Below are 16,013 nucleotides of genomic sequence, written 5' to 3' on the forward strand. Positions count from 1 at the left end.
GGGGGCGGGGCGAAGGGCTCTGAGGCGCTTGAGCTCTGTCAGTTTTGGAATATGTTCCTATATGTCTTTCTGTGAAAGACTAAATTTTAATTCAGTTAAATCTTCGTTGTTGCTTTTTTTAATGTTGGGGTTTCTATTCCTCTGTGTTTTTAACTTTTCTTGTTGAGTCCCTCAACGGGGGGTGGGGTGGGGAGGCAGGGTATCAATCAATCAATCAATCAATCATAATAATATCTATTATTTGATTATTGATGTAAACCCCCAAAATGTAGTTTCTATAATTAAATTTTTACCTCTGTCTTCAGTACATTTTATTTTATTGCTATGGCTGGTGGCTGATGCAAATAAAGATTTTTCTGATTCTAATAATAATATATATTTTTTAAATCAAACAGTCAGTAATAATAATAATATCTATTATTGACGTAAACTCCCAAAATGTATTTTCTATAGTTAAATTTTTACCTCTATCTTCAGTACATTTTATTTTATTGCTATGGCTGGTGGCTGATGCAAATAAAGATATTTTTGATTCTAATAATAATATTTTTTTTAAATGTTGGGGTTTCTATTCCTCTTTGTGTTTAACTTTTCTTGTTTTAGTCTGTAAGCCACCCTGGGTCCCTGTCGTGGGGGGGGGGAGGCAGGGTATCAATCAATCAATCAATCAATCAATATTAATAATATCTATTATTTGATTATTGAGATAAACCCTCAAAATGTATTTTCTATAGTTAAATTTTTACCTCTATCTTCTTGTTTTTAATCTGTAAGCTGCCCTGAGTCCATGTCGTGGGGGTGGGGGGAAGATGGGGTATAAGTAAATCTAGAATAATAATAATATTAATAACGGAGGAAATTTTCCAGGGGGGATGTGTAGGCTGGTGTCCTAAAACAAAAAAAGCTTAGAAAACATTCAGTTAACAACTTTGGGCAGGGCAGTCTCCCAAAGCTCAACAGTGTTTTGGATGAGCTTTGAAAACACTCAATTTTAACAACTTTTGGGGGCAGTCTTCCAAAAATGCTCAACAACTTTTTGGACAAAGCTCAACTATTAGGGGGGGGGGCATCTCCCAAAAAAACAACTTTTTGTGGGGATCCACAAAAATCCTGGCTACGCCCATGCTGGGATGTTGTTTCCAGGTGTTAGAAGTAACTACAAAATATCCTCTGTGCAAAACGAGGCTTCTTTTCTCAGATTTGATAGCGTTGGGTTAAGTCCCGCTGTGTTCATAGAATCGTAGAATTGTGGAGTTGGAAGAGACCCTGAGGGTCATCTAGTCCAATCCCCGGTAATGCAGGAATCTCAGCTAAAGCATCCCTGACAGATGTCCATCCAACCTCTGCTTAAATATCTCAAAGGAAGGAGAGTCCACCACCTCCCATGGGAATCCGTTCTACTGCCGAACAGCTCTTGCTGTCAAAAAGTTCTTCCTGATGTTTAGTCGGAATCTCCCTTCTTGCAATTTGAAACTATTGGTTCAGGTCCTTCCCTTTGGAGAAGGAGAAAATAAGCTTGCTCCATGTGACAGCCCTTGAGATATTTGCAAATGGCTATCATAGCTTTCATTCTAATCTTTAATTTGGGATTGGGATGTACTGTACAGCTCTGATGCTTAGCAGACAGAGGAGTAAAGGATTACTGGAGGGACTTTGGTAAGTAATCCTGATAAGTTATGGTGGTGACCTTCTAGTGAGCAATCCCACTACCAATTCTAATGAAATATTTCCATTTACAGACTGGAAAAATGAAACAGCAGTCATATCCATGCCAGTAATGGTCCATATGAGTTCATATATGCAAAAAGACAAAAGCAAGCAATGTGGAAACAAGTTTTCATTATCTGGAATATTCTGGGAATGGCTCCCTAGATATTAAACTGATCTCCATGAAGATGGGTGGGCCATTTAAAAAATATCCATTATCTCACTGCTAGTTAATGGAGTATTATAGATACTTGTATGACAGGAATGATTTTTTAAGTGGGACCTCTTTCTGTGTGAAGTTATAAAATGCATGGCATTAGAATTCAACTCAGAATTTATCTGCATTGGAGGTGATGGGAGAGTTTCCAAGTTTGTTTAATACAAGATAAGACCTTAACCTTACTTTGTGTCTGTAGTGTTTATTTAATTTGCTTTAACTGATAGTCTTTAATTTAATACAGAAGTCAACCTACAAATGGTTGTTGGTAAAAATGAATATAAAAGGGATCTCTGCCCATAAAATGGAATTATTGCAGTCCTACCTAGTTATGATGCTGAAAAATGGGTCCAAGGCTTCCTGCTGGCCAGGTACCTCGCCCATCATGATGGACTGGGATGTTCTTTTAGCATGTGACTGAACTGATACTTTAAAGGCAGCTTTGGTGAAAAGGGCATTGGTGTTGCTGAGACTTAGCATCTTAGTGACCTGTGAACTGTGACATCACTATGATAACTCCAGACTTACTTGCTAGTAAGAAAAGGAAAGTCACAGTGGTCATTAACTTGTGCTCTTTCTCTTTCTGGGGTTTTGTTTTTCATGCATCTCTAAACATTTTTTGTCCTAAAAATAACATTTATTTATTTTTACAAATTTTGGTCCTTTTTTTGAGCCAAATTTGTAAGATTTGGATACATTTTAATCCAAATGATTATTGTTAAGTTGTGGGTGAACATATCACACGACACAGTGATTCTTCAAACAGCTCTTGTTTATTCAGAGGCCAGAACAGAACTGAACTGATGGGTTCAGTCAGCTTCTTATATAGAGCTCCAGTACAACGTTATTGTAACAACTTTCTAAAACTATCCAATCACTGAACGTCACTTTCAATCCCTTATTTGCATAACTATCTACAGTATCCCCCTGCTGGCCCAGGGTGAGAACTTCAGTACATAACAATTATTATGTTCTGATTCATGTAATTGGAGTCCATTTGTTTAAAAATGTGCACCAGATGAAATTCTCCTTCCCTATATGTGGGATGTATTTTTAAGGGAACATTTCAATTACAGTGGGCTGGATTTAACTAAGTTGTGCTTACGGAAGCCAGCACAAAAGTCTTGCTAGTGCAGTGGGACTTTCCTCCTTATTCTCCCCCTGTGCCTTTCCCAAATTTGTTCAGGAGGGTCAGGAGAACCCTGCAGGAAGAGAGGGGTGAAATGTTTGCAATGACAGAAAAAATCTCATTAGTGTGATGTTGAATGCCGCCCTAAATACTTACATCATCATACATCATATATCATTTAATTTGTACGCCATCTTTTGATCGTTCTAATCGTGCTCATGGTGGATTACAACATAAAAAAACACAATTGCAAACACAATAAAAGATGTCATAAACAATAAACTGTCAAAAAGTACACAACAGAATTCAACAATTTCAGCATAAATCAGAATAAGTTCTCAAATAAAGATGCAAAAAAAAAAAAAAAAAAAAAAATCAACAGTAGCAACAAGCCCACAAAAAACCCTAAACATTCATTCATTCACCAACAACCTTTATCTTCCAAGAACTTCCTCTTTGTTTCATTCTTGCAACAAACGTTTTAGGTAGGTTAGGCTAAGGGATGGTGACTGGCCCTAAGTCATACAAGTGAGCTTCATGGCTAAATTGGAATTCAAATCCCGGTCATAGTCCAACACTCTAACCATCATACCCTAGCCCAAGATTCTGTTCAGCCTAAGTTTTTGTACAGTGGTACCTCGGGTTAAGTACTTAATTTGTTCTGGAGGTCCGTTCTTAACCTGAAACTGTTCTTAACCTGAAGCACCACTTTAGCTAATGGGGCCTCCTGCTGCCGCTGCGCGATTTCTGTTCTCATCCTGAAGCAAAGTTCTTAACCTGAAGCACTATTTCTGGGTTAACGGAGTCTGTAACCTGAAGCATATGTAACCTGAAGCGTATGTAACCCAAGGTACCACTGTAGTTGTGGTCATTCAGGGCCTCATCCTCCTAGGTTGGGTAGGAAAAGGCCTGCAAAGAAATGATTCAAAATAAAACATTATAATTATGGAAACTTTCCCAAGGAAAAGCAGTATAACCTAAGAAGCAGGGATTGTCAATGAGCTTTCCGTTGTAACTAGAACACTTTTAATGTTTACCTTAAAAGCTCTGGCACTTGAGATTGTCTTCATCCAAATTTACTAATATGTATTTTACTAATCCAGGGGAAATACTGTCCTATGAGTCCCCAAGGCTTAATATCTAGGTGTTGGATATTTGATAAACTTAACATGGTGCTTTCTTAGTGAGATATAGCCCTCCCGGGACAGCTTTGTACAACCCAACCCATTAAAAATACAATGTATGCTTCCCTTGTCAGGTCACTTCAAGCGTTTTTCTTAAATTTACATTTGTTACTTGATCAGACTCCTTATCCCCAATCTCTGGAGGAAATCTTTAGTCTTTTCATGTCACAATGGTTTCACAGTTACTGGGGGCGACTTGATACAAATGTTATTTTAACTACTAGTCCTGAGTTAAACAGAGCTGAAGAGAGTCATGTCAATGCAAGGAACGAACAGAAGTATTTTTAATTACATTACATTATATAGAAGTATTTTTAATTACATTATGTATTATTGTGGTTTTATACTCTAGACTGCTATGTGATCCTCAAATGAAGGGCAGTTTATAGTTATTAATATTATTATTATTATTAATGATTATACAGTACAGTAATAGTAAACTACTAAAAATAAAAGCAGATAAAATGGTTTGTAATATGTTTTTTAAGGTCAGTGAGTAAGTCCAAGTGACCACTTACCAACTGATAACGTCCCAAGCTCTGAAGGTAGCTATATCAAAAGCTGTTCATTTGTAGTGTTCTACATTCCATCAGGTTTTGAGGATTTAATGTAACCACCACCTGGCTCTCCAAATAAATGAATACATATAGAATACATATGAATACATATGAGTAGTAAAATTATCCTCCCACTTGATAGAACATTTCAAAAAACCACTGTCTTCCAACACAAATTATCTGTTGGTGTATGCAGTTTGTTGACTTTTCTTTAAAAACACACACAGGCGCCCCAAACAACTCAAGGCAAGTTCTCAAATTATAAAACTGTATGCGCAACTTGTGACCCACCAAGTTAAATACCCTTCGGTTAGCTGTATCACATGGCCTGCCAGGAACACAGTGATTGTCTTGCTCTTGATCTCTGTCTAGGTGTGCACAAACTGGGAAGGGATGTCAAGCCCTTTGCAGGCCATGACACTTGCCTAGTGGATTGCATCTGGCTTTGTTGGTCACAGGCTGTGCAGTCATGGATTGAACATGACAGCTGAACTGAAATGGTTCTCAAGAGAGCTCTTATATTTACGGGACCGCCTCTCCAGGTATGCCCCGCAGAGGACCTTAAGGTCCATGAATAATCAGAGGTCCTGGGCCCTAAGGAGGTCATATTATCCTCCACCAGGGCCAGGGCCTTCTCAGTGATGGCTCCGACCTGGTGGAATGCTCTGTCCCATGAGACCAGGGCCCGCAGGATTTAGCTTCCTTCTGCAGGGCCTGTAATAAAGAGCTATTCCACCTGGCTTTCCATTTGAACTTAGCCTGATCTTTTATTTCCCTTCCTTCCCTCCCCATCCCCTTTTTATGAAGATTACCCACTCTGGGATCCCACAGCTAATTCTTCCCTGGTCTCCTCACTGGCCCAAATAGGACTAACTTAGCCAGCTAGCCCTGGTGACCATCTAATGTTTATTGGATGGATTTCCCCCCTAAATTGATTTTTGAATTCTCAATTTATTGTTATTCACGTCTTATACTGTATTTTATGCAGATTTTTTTGTTGCATCAATGAAGTGTTTTAAATTTGTTGTTAGCCGCCCTGAGCCCAGTTTTCTGAACCAGGAAGGGCGGGGTATAAATGAAAATGTATTATTATTTATTATAATATAGGGCATTGCTTTGTGTGAAAGGATCACCTACACAGCTCCGGTAGAACCTAAGGCTCTATGCTTCAGGTTTCATATCTGCAATCCTACCTTGAATGCCTGGGACTGAAGAAACAAGGCCTTCTGGTATTTCTGTATATAATTGATTCAGCAGTAAACGTGAAATGGCCTCAGTGGAACACATCTGGCGAGTCTCTCTGAGGAGGGAGTTCTGTGATGCCAACTCCTGCAAGGTCATAGAATGTGAGCCTAATAAAGAGGAAGAATTGAATGCTGGGAATGAGCAAGGCGAAAAGTCTGTTGATAAAAGAGGGGAGGGGAAAAGGATTCAAGGGAAGAAAGCAGTTAGCAAGGCATCAGAAAGTAAAGGAAGAATGAACACAACTCTCAAGATTGGCAGTCTGAAAGAACTATATACAAAAAGCAGCCAAGTAATAATAATTTATTATTACAGCCTTTGACTGTGTCAACCACAGCAAACTATGGCAAGTTCTTCAAGAAATGGGAGTGCCTGATCACCTCATCTGTCTCCTGAGAAATCTCTATGTGGGACAAGAAGCTACAGTTAGAACTGGATATGGAACAACTGATTGGTTCAAAATTGGGAAAGGAGTACGACAAGGCTGTATATTGTCTCCCTGCTTATTTAACTTATATGTAGAATTCATCATGTGGAAGGCTGGGCTGGATGAATCCCTAGCCGGAATTAAGATTGCTGGAAGAAATATCAACAACCTCAGATATGCAGATGACACAACCTTGATGGCAGAAACTGAGGAGGAATTAAAGAACCTTTTAAGGAGGGTGAAAGAGGAGAGCGCAAAATATGGTTTGAAGCTCAACATCCAAAAAACGAAGATCATGGCCACTGGTCCAATCACCTCCTGGAAAATAGAAGGGGAAGAAATGGAGGCAGTGAAAGATTTTACTTTCTTGGGCTCCATGATCACTGCAGATGGTGACAGCAGTCACGAAATTAAGAGATGCCTGCTTCTTGGGAGAAAAGCTATGACAAACCTAGACAGCATCTTAAAAAGCAGAGACCTTGCCAACAAAGGTTCGTATAGTTAAAGCTATGGTTTTCCCAGTAGTGATGTATGGAAGTGAGAGCTGGACCATAAAGAAGGCTGATCGCCGAAGAACTGATGCTTTTGAATTATGGTGCTGGAGGAGACTCTTGAGAGTCCCATGGACTGCAAGAAGATCAAACCTATCCATTCTGAAGGAAATGAGCCCTGAGTGCTCACTGGAAGGACAGATCCTGAAGCTGAGGCTCCAATACTTTGGCCACCTCATGAGAAGAGAAGACTCCCTGGAAAAGACCCTGATGTTGGGAAAGATAGAGGGCACAAGGAGAAGGGGACGACAGAGGACGAGGTGGTTGGACAGTGTTCTCGAAGCTACCAGCATGAGTTTGACCAAACTGCAGGAGGCAGTGGAAGACAGGAGTGCCTGGCGTGCTCTGGTCCAGGCAGACACGAAGAGTCGAACACGACTAAACGACTAAACAACAACAAGAAGTGGCATATCATATAATTTGGCATGATGTTTTGCAGCTGGGTTATTTTGTTGTGTGTCCATTATTGAATTTGTGACTTAATTGGTTGTTTTTAATTATTAAAACAACCATTTAAAAAAATTATTCTGCCATGCTGAATGCTGTTTGCGCAGAGTAAAAATGGGCAAAAGAGATGAATGCCTCCTGCAGCCTTGGAACCTTGGATCCAAACTTGGAGCAGGCATATTGAAATCAATGAGGTGTGTGGACTATTGCTATGTACTGAGTTGAATAGGATCCAAAAGGCAGCAGTCTGATTGGTCCTAGAACAATAGGATTCAGAATGCAGCAGTCTGATTGGTCCTAGAACAATAGGGTCCAGAATGCAGCAGTCTGATTGGTCCTAGAACAATAGGATTCAGAATGCAGCAGTCTGATTGGTCCTAGAACAACAGGATTCAGAGTGCAGCAGTCTGATTGGTCCTAGAACAATAGGGTCCAGAATGCAGCTGTCTGATTGGTCCACAGGAGCCACCCAATCCAGCTCCAGGTGGAAGTGAATCCGCAACCTGATTGGCCTACAGGTGAATCCCGGAATTAGCCAATCACGTGGGGCCCATTGTGTAAATAATGTATATAAACCAGACATTCTGAGGGAACTTCCATTCCACCTCACCACTATGAGCTGAATAAAGAGCATGAAATCCACTCTTGACTCTGAGTATATTTCAACTATTGTTTTCAGTTGGTCTGAAAGTATGACTAAATCATTGGACTGAACCCAATAATGGCTCTAACACAACACCTAAAAGCTACTATTATCTGTTTTCAACCTTAGAGGAGCAAGCAGACCCCCTTTGAAGAGCAACTAACCAACAGAGGGCAACATGCCCATATGAAATAGTTCTTGCTCCTTGAAATTTAGGGCCAAAAATAATATAGTGACCTCAAGCAATCACGCCCCTCCCCCTCCCCGCAAGGGATCAATATTAACTTTGAATAATTCCCATATTTTTTGGGGGGGGGGACTTACATTATAAAATGTATGTTCTAAATATACACCACCCAGTAAACAAATTTTTGCCCTTAGATACAGCACATACCTTTTTCAGAACCTCAAACTCTGTATCCTTCCAAGGCAGTACAATAATGAGCAGCTGGTTTTCTATAACCCAGAGAATTACAGTTGGATAGGGAGTAATCCAGCATTAGTTACAAGTTGGAGGACAAACAAGTAGTACACGGTATCAGAAGACAGGTAATGTAAAGGTAAAGGGACTCCTGACCATTAGGTCCAGTCGTGGCCGACTCTGGGGTTGTGGCGCTCATCTCACTCTATAGGCCGAGGGAGCCGGCGTTCAGCTTCCGGGTCATGTGGCCAGCATGACTAAGCCGCTTCTGGCGAACCAGAGCAGTGCACGGAAATGCCGTTTACCTTCCCACTGGAGCGGTTCCTATTTATCTACTTGCACTTTGACGTGCTTTCAAACTGCTAGGCTGGCAGGAGCAGGGACTGAGCAACGAGAGCTTACCCCATCGCGGGGATTAGAACTGCCGACCTTCTGATCAGCAAGTCCTAGGCTCTGTGGTTTAACCCACAGCGCCACCCACCACCATTCCACCAAATGGTTCCTGTTGGAGATTTTTGACAGAATCCCCTCTTTCAAAGTGGTTTCTCTCTCACTGATGGAATCTGCCTTTCTTGGCTACAACAGAGAAGGACTTTGAATGTAAGGACTAACTGTATCTGTGAGTGTGTTCACCCAAAGTCAATCACCAGTTATGGCCACACCTCTGCTATGTGGCCCCTGAGTACTCACTCACCACCCCATGTGGCCGAAATGTGGCCCACTCCTAGTTTAAGTGTAACCCCCCCCCCAAAGAAAACCAGTTTGCAGTGTTTTGAAAAATACAGACACATCCCAAATACCCTAAAACAATAAATAGAACTTATTGCTAAATGCCCCATCCTGTGTCTTGTTGCAGCATCACACAGGCACCGGGGGGGGGGGGGGCATGTTTTGGTGCCATCAGTTTACTTTGTGCTTCATAGGGTAACATAAATGCAAAAGGGAGGGGGGGGTGGAAGAGATGGCATGTCAACAACTGTGTCCGCACAACATGACAAAATGATGTGACGTTGCCAGCATTTTCACAATGTAGCAATGCAACAGGCAGTTATGCCCATACAGATATTTAGGATGTGGCTAGCATACACTTGGGACGCGGGTGGCGCTGTGGGTTAAACCACAGAGCCTAGGACTTGCCGATCAGAAGGTCGGCGGTTCGAATCCCCGTGACGGGGTGAGCTCCCGTTGCTCGGTCCCTGCTCCTACCAACCTAGCAGTTCGAAAGCACGTCAAAGTGCAAGTAGATAAATAGGCACCGCTCCGGCGGGAAGGTAAACGGCATTTCTGTGCGCTGCTCTGGTTCACCAGAAGTGACTTAGTCATGCTGGCCACATGACCTGGAAGCTGTACGCCGGCTCCCTCAGCCAGTAAAGCGAGATGAGCGCCGCAACAACAAGCTGAAGAAGTCCTTGTAGTTCTTTTATGCTACAGATACATTATCGTTAATGTAGCTGACCTCTCACATGCCCTTGTGCATGATCATGTTGTCTTTGTGTGGCTTTGAGCCCTTTGTGGTTGTGGGTGGGTTATAAACCTAAAGTCATGGCCTTTGTATTGGGAAACGTCACTGCTACGGGGTGCAGGAGTAGCCATGGGACAATGTTTCTGTCCCTTTCAAGAAGAAGCTAACGAGTTTTAATATGGGAGGTAAAGTGACCTATCTAAGAGCAGATATACTTTTCCCCTGTCTAAGCAATCTGGCTTTTTATCACTTCCCAGCACCTGCTAGTGCAAGAGCATGACACTTCAGGGATTATTCTGAGCAAGTGTCAGGAGACTCAGGCAGGCAGACAGACAGACAGCCACATATAGAATGACAGAGATGGACGTGGTTTAAATGACACCGCCGGAGCCCTCTGAGAGAGCAGAGAGGTCCCACTTGGCACCCAGGCAACTTCCTCCAGAAAGTCCTGAATAGCATGGAGTATATGGGGGCCCATTTAGCCTTTAAATCACGCTGGCACAAGACAGATGAGGAACTCTGTCGACACAGCATGTCCTTCATCCTCCACAAGGCAATTCGGAACGATTTTTTCCAGAGTTACCTCTACCTTCTGGAGCGGCTGCCTCTGGGTGAGTAAGCTGAAAAGCAGCAGCAGTGTTGAGTGGCTTGCCAGGGCATGCCTCGCTTCTGAAAAGAAGAACAGTCAGGGGTTTTGGACCTCTTCCCTGGAAGCCCCGCCCTCTTTACATAGTGGTTGAAAAGTTTTCAGAGATGTGAAATTAATCAATTTATTTGCTCTTGAAATACTGATTTGCAGTCATCTTTAAATGTGATATGGATGGTAGTCAACCAGCAAAATAAATCTTGGCAGTACATCTCCAAATGTTTAATTATTGCTGAAGGAAGCATCTGTAACCTCCATTAATCAGTGCCACCGACCAGTTGTTAATGGCCCGATTGCAGATTGAAAATTGATATTGGACCACCTCCAGAATCCATCACCAAAGTTTGACCAGGTTCCTTTCCCTTTGCCTGCCTGCCTGCCTGCTTCTTCCTCTTGCATGCCCCTATAGCTGCAGGTCATGTATAGTTGCAAAGGTATGGGTACAGCCTGCTTTAGCTAGTACAGGGGTCTGCAACCCGCGGCTCCGGAGCCGCATGTGGCTCTTTTACACCTTTGCCACAGCTCTGGGGCGGATACTAGCGAGGGGAGGAGGCGCATTGTGCGCCCCGACACTCCCCACTGTGGCGGGCGCTGTACTGGCTGTGATGTCGCATGGGGGCGGTGCGTGCGTTAGTCACACACCGTCCTGACATCACCTTCCCACCCGCCCGCTACATTGTAAGGGGCATGTACGCTGGTCACTGCATTGAAAAGGGGCATGTACGCTGGTCACTGTTTTGAAGGGGAGTGAAGCACACACACACACACACACACGTAACTTGTTAATTTAACGTTTATTTTTATGAGGAGGAGTAATTCTGAGGGGTCAAACAAAGAAATAATAAAAGAAAGTGACAAAAAAGTTATTTTTATAATGACGAGTTTTGCGGCTCCCAGTTTTTTTTCCTTCGGAAACGGGTCCAAGTGGCTCTTTTTGTCTTAAAGGTTGCAGACCCCTGAGCTAGTACTATGAGTCAGTAGGTTGGTTCACATATAACACTAAGGGCCCATCCACATTTTTCTTTGCCTTGTTCTTCTCCCCCAGGAAAGACAGCAGTTTAGCACGGAATCAGAACAAACAGCAACTGGGTTTTCCACAAATGGCCGTATGTTCTGATATAGCACACACACCCAAAAATTCCATGGGAAAGCAGCACGGCAAAGGAAAAACTAATCAGAAACAAGTCTAGAAAGCACGGGGCAAGCAGAAATTTGCTCAGACCCATGTTTTCTATGCATGGGGCGTGTGGACAGGCCCTAAGTCAAACTCTTGGCTTAGAGTGAATATATCACAAGCCTGCAGGTCCCCAGATAGGAGATTGCAGTTGCTGTGCTTCGCCAGCCCTTATGCTGCTATGAGCTAAGCCATGGTTTGGTGTCAAATGTCATCTGAATCTGGGCTTGTAGTTTGCCTCCTTCAGACAAACAGAACAAACTTTGGTTACAGCTCATGGCTTGTCTCATGCAAGACAGACCACAAGCCCAGGTTTGGATAACCCACACTATGCCAAACCATGACTTAGCTGGCAACAGCGCAGCATCAGGAGAAGTGAAGCCTCTGTTTCCTCCCTGGGGACCTCCTTGCCCACATATTCATGCTAAACCATGATTTGCCTTAGTGTGTCATATGGACCAGGTCAGTGAGTAACGCCAGGAAGAAAATAGAATTTGCAGAGAGCAGTCGTCAGGGTCTCTTCCCACTTGACAATTCTATGATTCTGCTGTGTCTTGCGTTTGAAATTCACTTGTATGCTGCTCGCTTTTAAGATCTGCTAATGTACACAGGGCAAACTGTTACTAGAGCAAAGGGAATGTGCGAGACCAGCAGCAGTGGGAGAATACTAAGACTAAGACAAAACTTTATTCGTCTCATCCGATGGCCAAAGCAACAGTAAAACATTACAATATACCTCTGGTTGAGAATGGGATCCGTTCCGGAGGCCCATTCGCAACATGAAAAGAGCGCAACTCGCAGTGGCACATCTGCGCATGCGCAGGTCACGATTCACCACTTCTGTGCATGCATGTGACGTCATTTTGCGCAACTGCGCATGCACGAGCGGTGAAACCTGGAAGTAACCCTTTCCGGTACTTCCGGGTCGCCGCGGGACCTGAAAGAACGTAACATGAAGCGGACTTAACCAGAGGTATGACTGTACACAGAAAAAAGGAAATTTAGTAGAAGAGCACAGTTTAGGGTCCTGAATCAACAGTCAGGTAGTGGCCCTTATTCTGATTGCCCCCTAAGAACCTAGCAACCTTTGAGCAGTGGGAGAAGCTAAGAGGTGATACTGGACTCAGCTACATTGGCAAAGAAAAAGCACTTTCTATGCATTGTTTATGCATTCTAACACTGTGACACACGATGGCGCTGTGGAGTTCCATTTTTGCCAATCTGATTTCTCATACAAAGTTTAAAACGCATTTAATTGAAATGCTTCTTGGATGTGTCCAGATCCAGCCACTGTCCGTTCCCATGTGTCCCCAGCATTTTTGAAAGTCCATGGCTAATGCTGATACATATAGAATCATAGAACTGTAGAGTTGGAAGGGACCCCAAAGATCATCTATGTGATACAGGAGTCTCAACTAAAGCAAACAGGACAGATGACAGACTCTCCAAGTGTCCCTATTTTCCAGGGACATCCCTGATTTAGAGAAGCCGTCCCGGTTTCTGATTTGATCCCAGAATGTCCCTATTTTCATGGATGGAATGTTGGAGGGTATGGAGTTATCTGCCCCTTGAGCTGTCTGAAGGCAATCCTGTATAGGGAAGGATTTTTATTTTTTTTAATGCTTAATGTTTTATTACATTTTATATATGTTGGAAGCTGCCCAGAGTGGCTGGACCAACCCAGTAAGATGTGTGGGGTATAAACAGTAAAATTATCGTGGAATGGGATGTCCCTATTTTCATCGGAGAAACGTTGGAGGGTATGAGATGGCCTTCCAACTTCTGCTTAAAAACCTCCAAGGGAGGAGAGTCTACAACCTTCCAAAGGAGTCTGTCCCACTGTCAAACAGTTCCTACTGTCAGAAAGTTCCCCCCCCCCTGATGTTTAGTCCTTTCTTGCAATTTGAAGCTATTGGCTCGTGTCCTACCCTCCAGAGCAGGAGAAAACAAGCTTGTTCCATCTTCCATGTGACAACCCTTGAGATACATGGCTATCAGATCTCCTCTCAGTCTCCTCTTTTCCAGGATAAACATGCCCAGCTCCCTCAACCATTCCTCATCAGCCTTGGTTTCCAGACCCTTGATCATCTTGGTCCTCCTCCTCCTGTGTACGCGTTCTAGCTTGTCCACACCCTTCTTAAAATGTGGGGCCAAAATTGGACACAGGACTCCCAAGTGTGGTCTGACCAAGGCAGAATAGAGAGGCACCATGACTTCCCTTGATCTGGACTACAGTCTGGGTGCATTTGTTGCTGCTTCATATAGCAGCATTGACTGGGGTCCCGTAGGGTCTGCAGTCAAGACACAAGACACCAGGTTTAAGGTGCTGGTTTTGACCTTTAAACCCCTTTCCCCTTTGTGGCTTAGGGCCCTCGTATTTACGGGACCGCCTCTCTTGGTATGCCCCGCAGAGGACCTTAAGGTCCATGAATAATAATAGTTTAGAGCAGTGTTCCCCAACCTTGGGCCTCCAGCTGTTTTTGGACTACAATTCCCATCATCCTTGACCACTGGTCTTGCTAGCAAGGGATGATGGGAGTTGTAGTCCAAAAACAGCTGGAGACCCAAGGTTGGGGAACACTGGTTTAGAGGTCCCGGGCCCTAAGGAAGTCAGATTATCCTCCACCAGGGCCAGGGCCTTCTCAGTGATGGCTCCGACCTGGTGGAATGCTCTGTCCCATGAGACCAGGGCCCTGCAGGATTTAACTTCCTTCTGCAGGGCCTGTAATAAAGAGCTATTCCGCCCATCTTTCAATTTGAACTTAGCCTGATCTTTTATTCCCCTTCCTTCCCTCCCCCTCCCCTTTTTATGAAGATTACCCGCTCTGGGATCCCACAGCTAATTCTTTCCTGGTCTCCTCGCTGGCCCAAATAGGACTCATTTAGCCAGCTAGCCCTGGTGATCATCTAACGTTTATTGGGTGGATTTCCCCCCTAAATTGATTTTTGAATTCTGAATTTATTGTTATTCATGTTTTATACTGTATTTTATGCTGTTTTTTGTTGCATCAGTTAAGTGTTTTTAATTTGTTGTTAGCCGCCCTGAGCCCGGTTTTCTGAACTGGGAAGGGCGGGGTATAAATAAAAAATTATTATTATTATTTATTATTATATCCCATTTGGGACCCCCAGTTTGCATGGACGCACAACACTGTTCTAGTGGTACCTACTACATCCTGTACCTGGCTCTGCAAACAGCATTAAAGTTCCTTTTCCTTACATCAGGGAGAAGGACTAAGATGCATTGTCCAGTAAAAATGCTTAACACATTTGCAGAGCGAACCCCTGTGGTGCAAGATCTTGTGAAGCTAAACACCCAGAGGCTTGGTTGCAATAGCTGTCACATACCTCTTAAATATCTGAGGCACAGTCAGCACAGAACAGTCATTCATGAAGTGATCATGAAGCAAGCAAAGGAGAAACTTTGTATACCAAACCATTTTTAACAATAACTAGAACATTTTGAATTATGGAGCTGGATGGAGGAGACTCTTGAGAGTCCCATGGACTGCAAGAAGATCAAACCTGTCCATTCTGAAGGAAATCAGCCCTGAGTGCTCACTGGAAGGGCAGATCCTGAAGCTGAGGCTCCAATACTTTGGCCACCTCATGAGAAGAGAAGGCTCCCTGGAAAAGACCCTGATGTTGGGAAAGATGGAGGGCACAAGGAGAAGGGGACGACGGAGGATGAGATGGTTGGACAGTGTTCTCGAAGCTACCAGCATGAGTTTGACCAAACTGCGGGAGGCAGTGGAAGACAGGAGTGCCTGGCGTGCTCTGGTCCATGGGGTCACAAAGAGTCGGACATGACTAAACGACTGAACAACAGAACACCAGATTTGTATTCAGCTGCGATGGAGACTGGGGGTAGTTGTCTCAATTTGAAGGCAGACATGTCACTTTGCGAACGGTGGACAACCTTGTCACTGTCCTCCAAATCCACTTACTTCTTTTGTTCTGGGATGAGCTTTGAAGCAGGTGGGGGGGGGATGAGTGTGTGTTCTGCAGGTTTACAGCATGACTCCTTTTTCGTGTCAGCAGAAATCTGCATGTCGTGGGCATCCTAGTATTGGCTGAGGCTTACAATATCGCCAACTTCTAGGGTAGTTTTGCAGCCTTTTTTTAAAAAAAACACACACAAACAAACCGCGTTTATTTTTTGTTTGAAAGAGAAACATATATGTACAAAATAAATGAGCATGTGTT

General features: G+C 43.3%; 1 protein-coding gene across 1 annotated transcript in view; it reads left to right on the forward strand.

Moving 5' to 3' along the window:
* The first annotated feature begins 10,392 nt into the window (after positions 1 to 10,392).
* NTMT2 (N-terminal Xaa-Pro-Lys N-methyltransferase 2) overlaps positions 10,393 to 16,013 on the forward strand; it is a 28,085-nt gene continuing 22,464 nt past the window's right edge. Inside the window, exon 1 of the mRNA XM_077928296.1 lies at positions 10,393 to 10,598. Within this exon, the coding sequence (XP_077784422.1) occupies positions 10,445 to 10,598 (154 nt within the window). The 5' untranslated portion in view covers positions 10,393 to 10,444. The remainder of the gene's footprint in view (positions 10,599 to 16,013) is intronic.

The sequence above is a fragment of the Podarcis muralis genome, chromosome 5, assembly GCF_964188315.1.
Source record: "Podarcis muralis chromosome 5, rPodMur119.hap1.1, whole genome shotgun sequence".
NCBI classification, from domain to species: Eukaryota; Metazoa; Chordata; class Lepidosauria; order Squamata; family Lacertidae; genus Podarcis; species Podarcis muralis.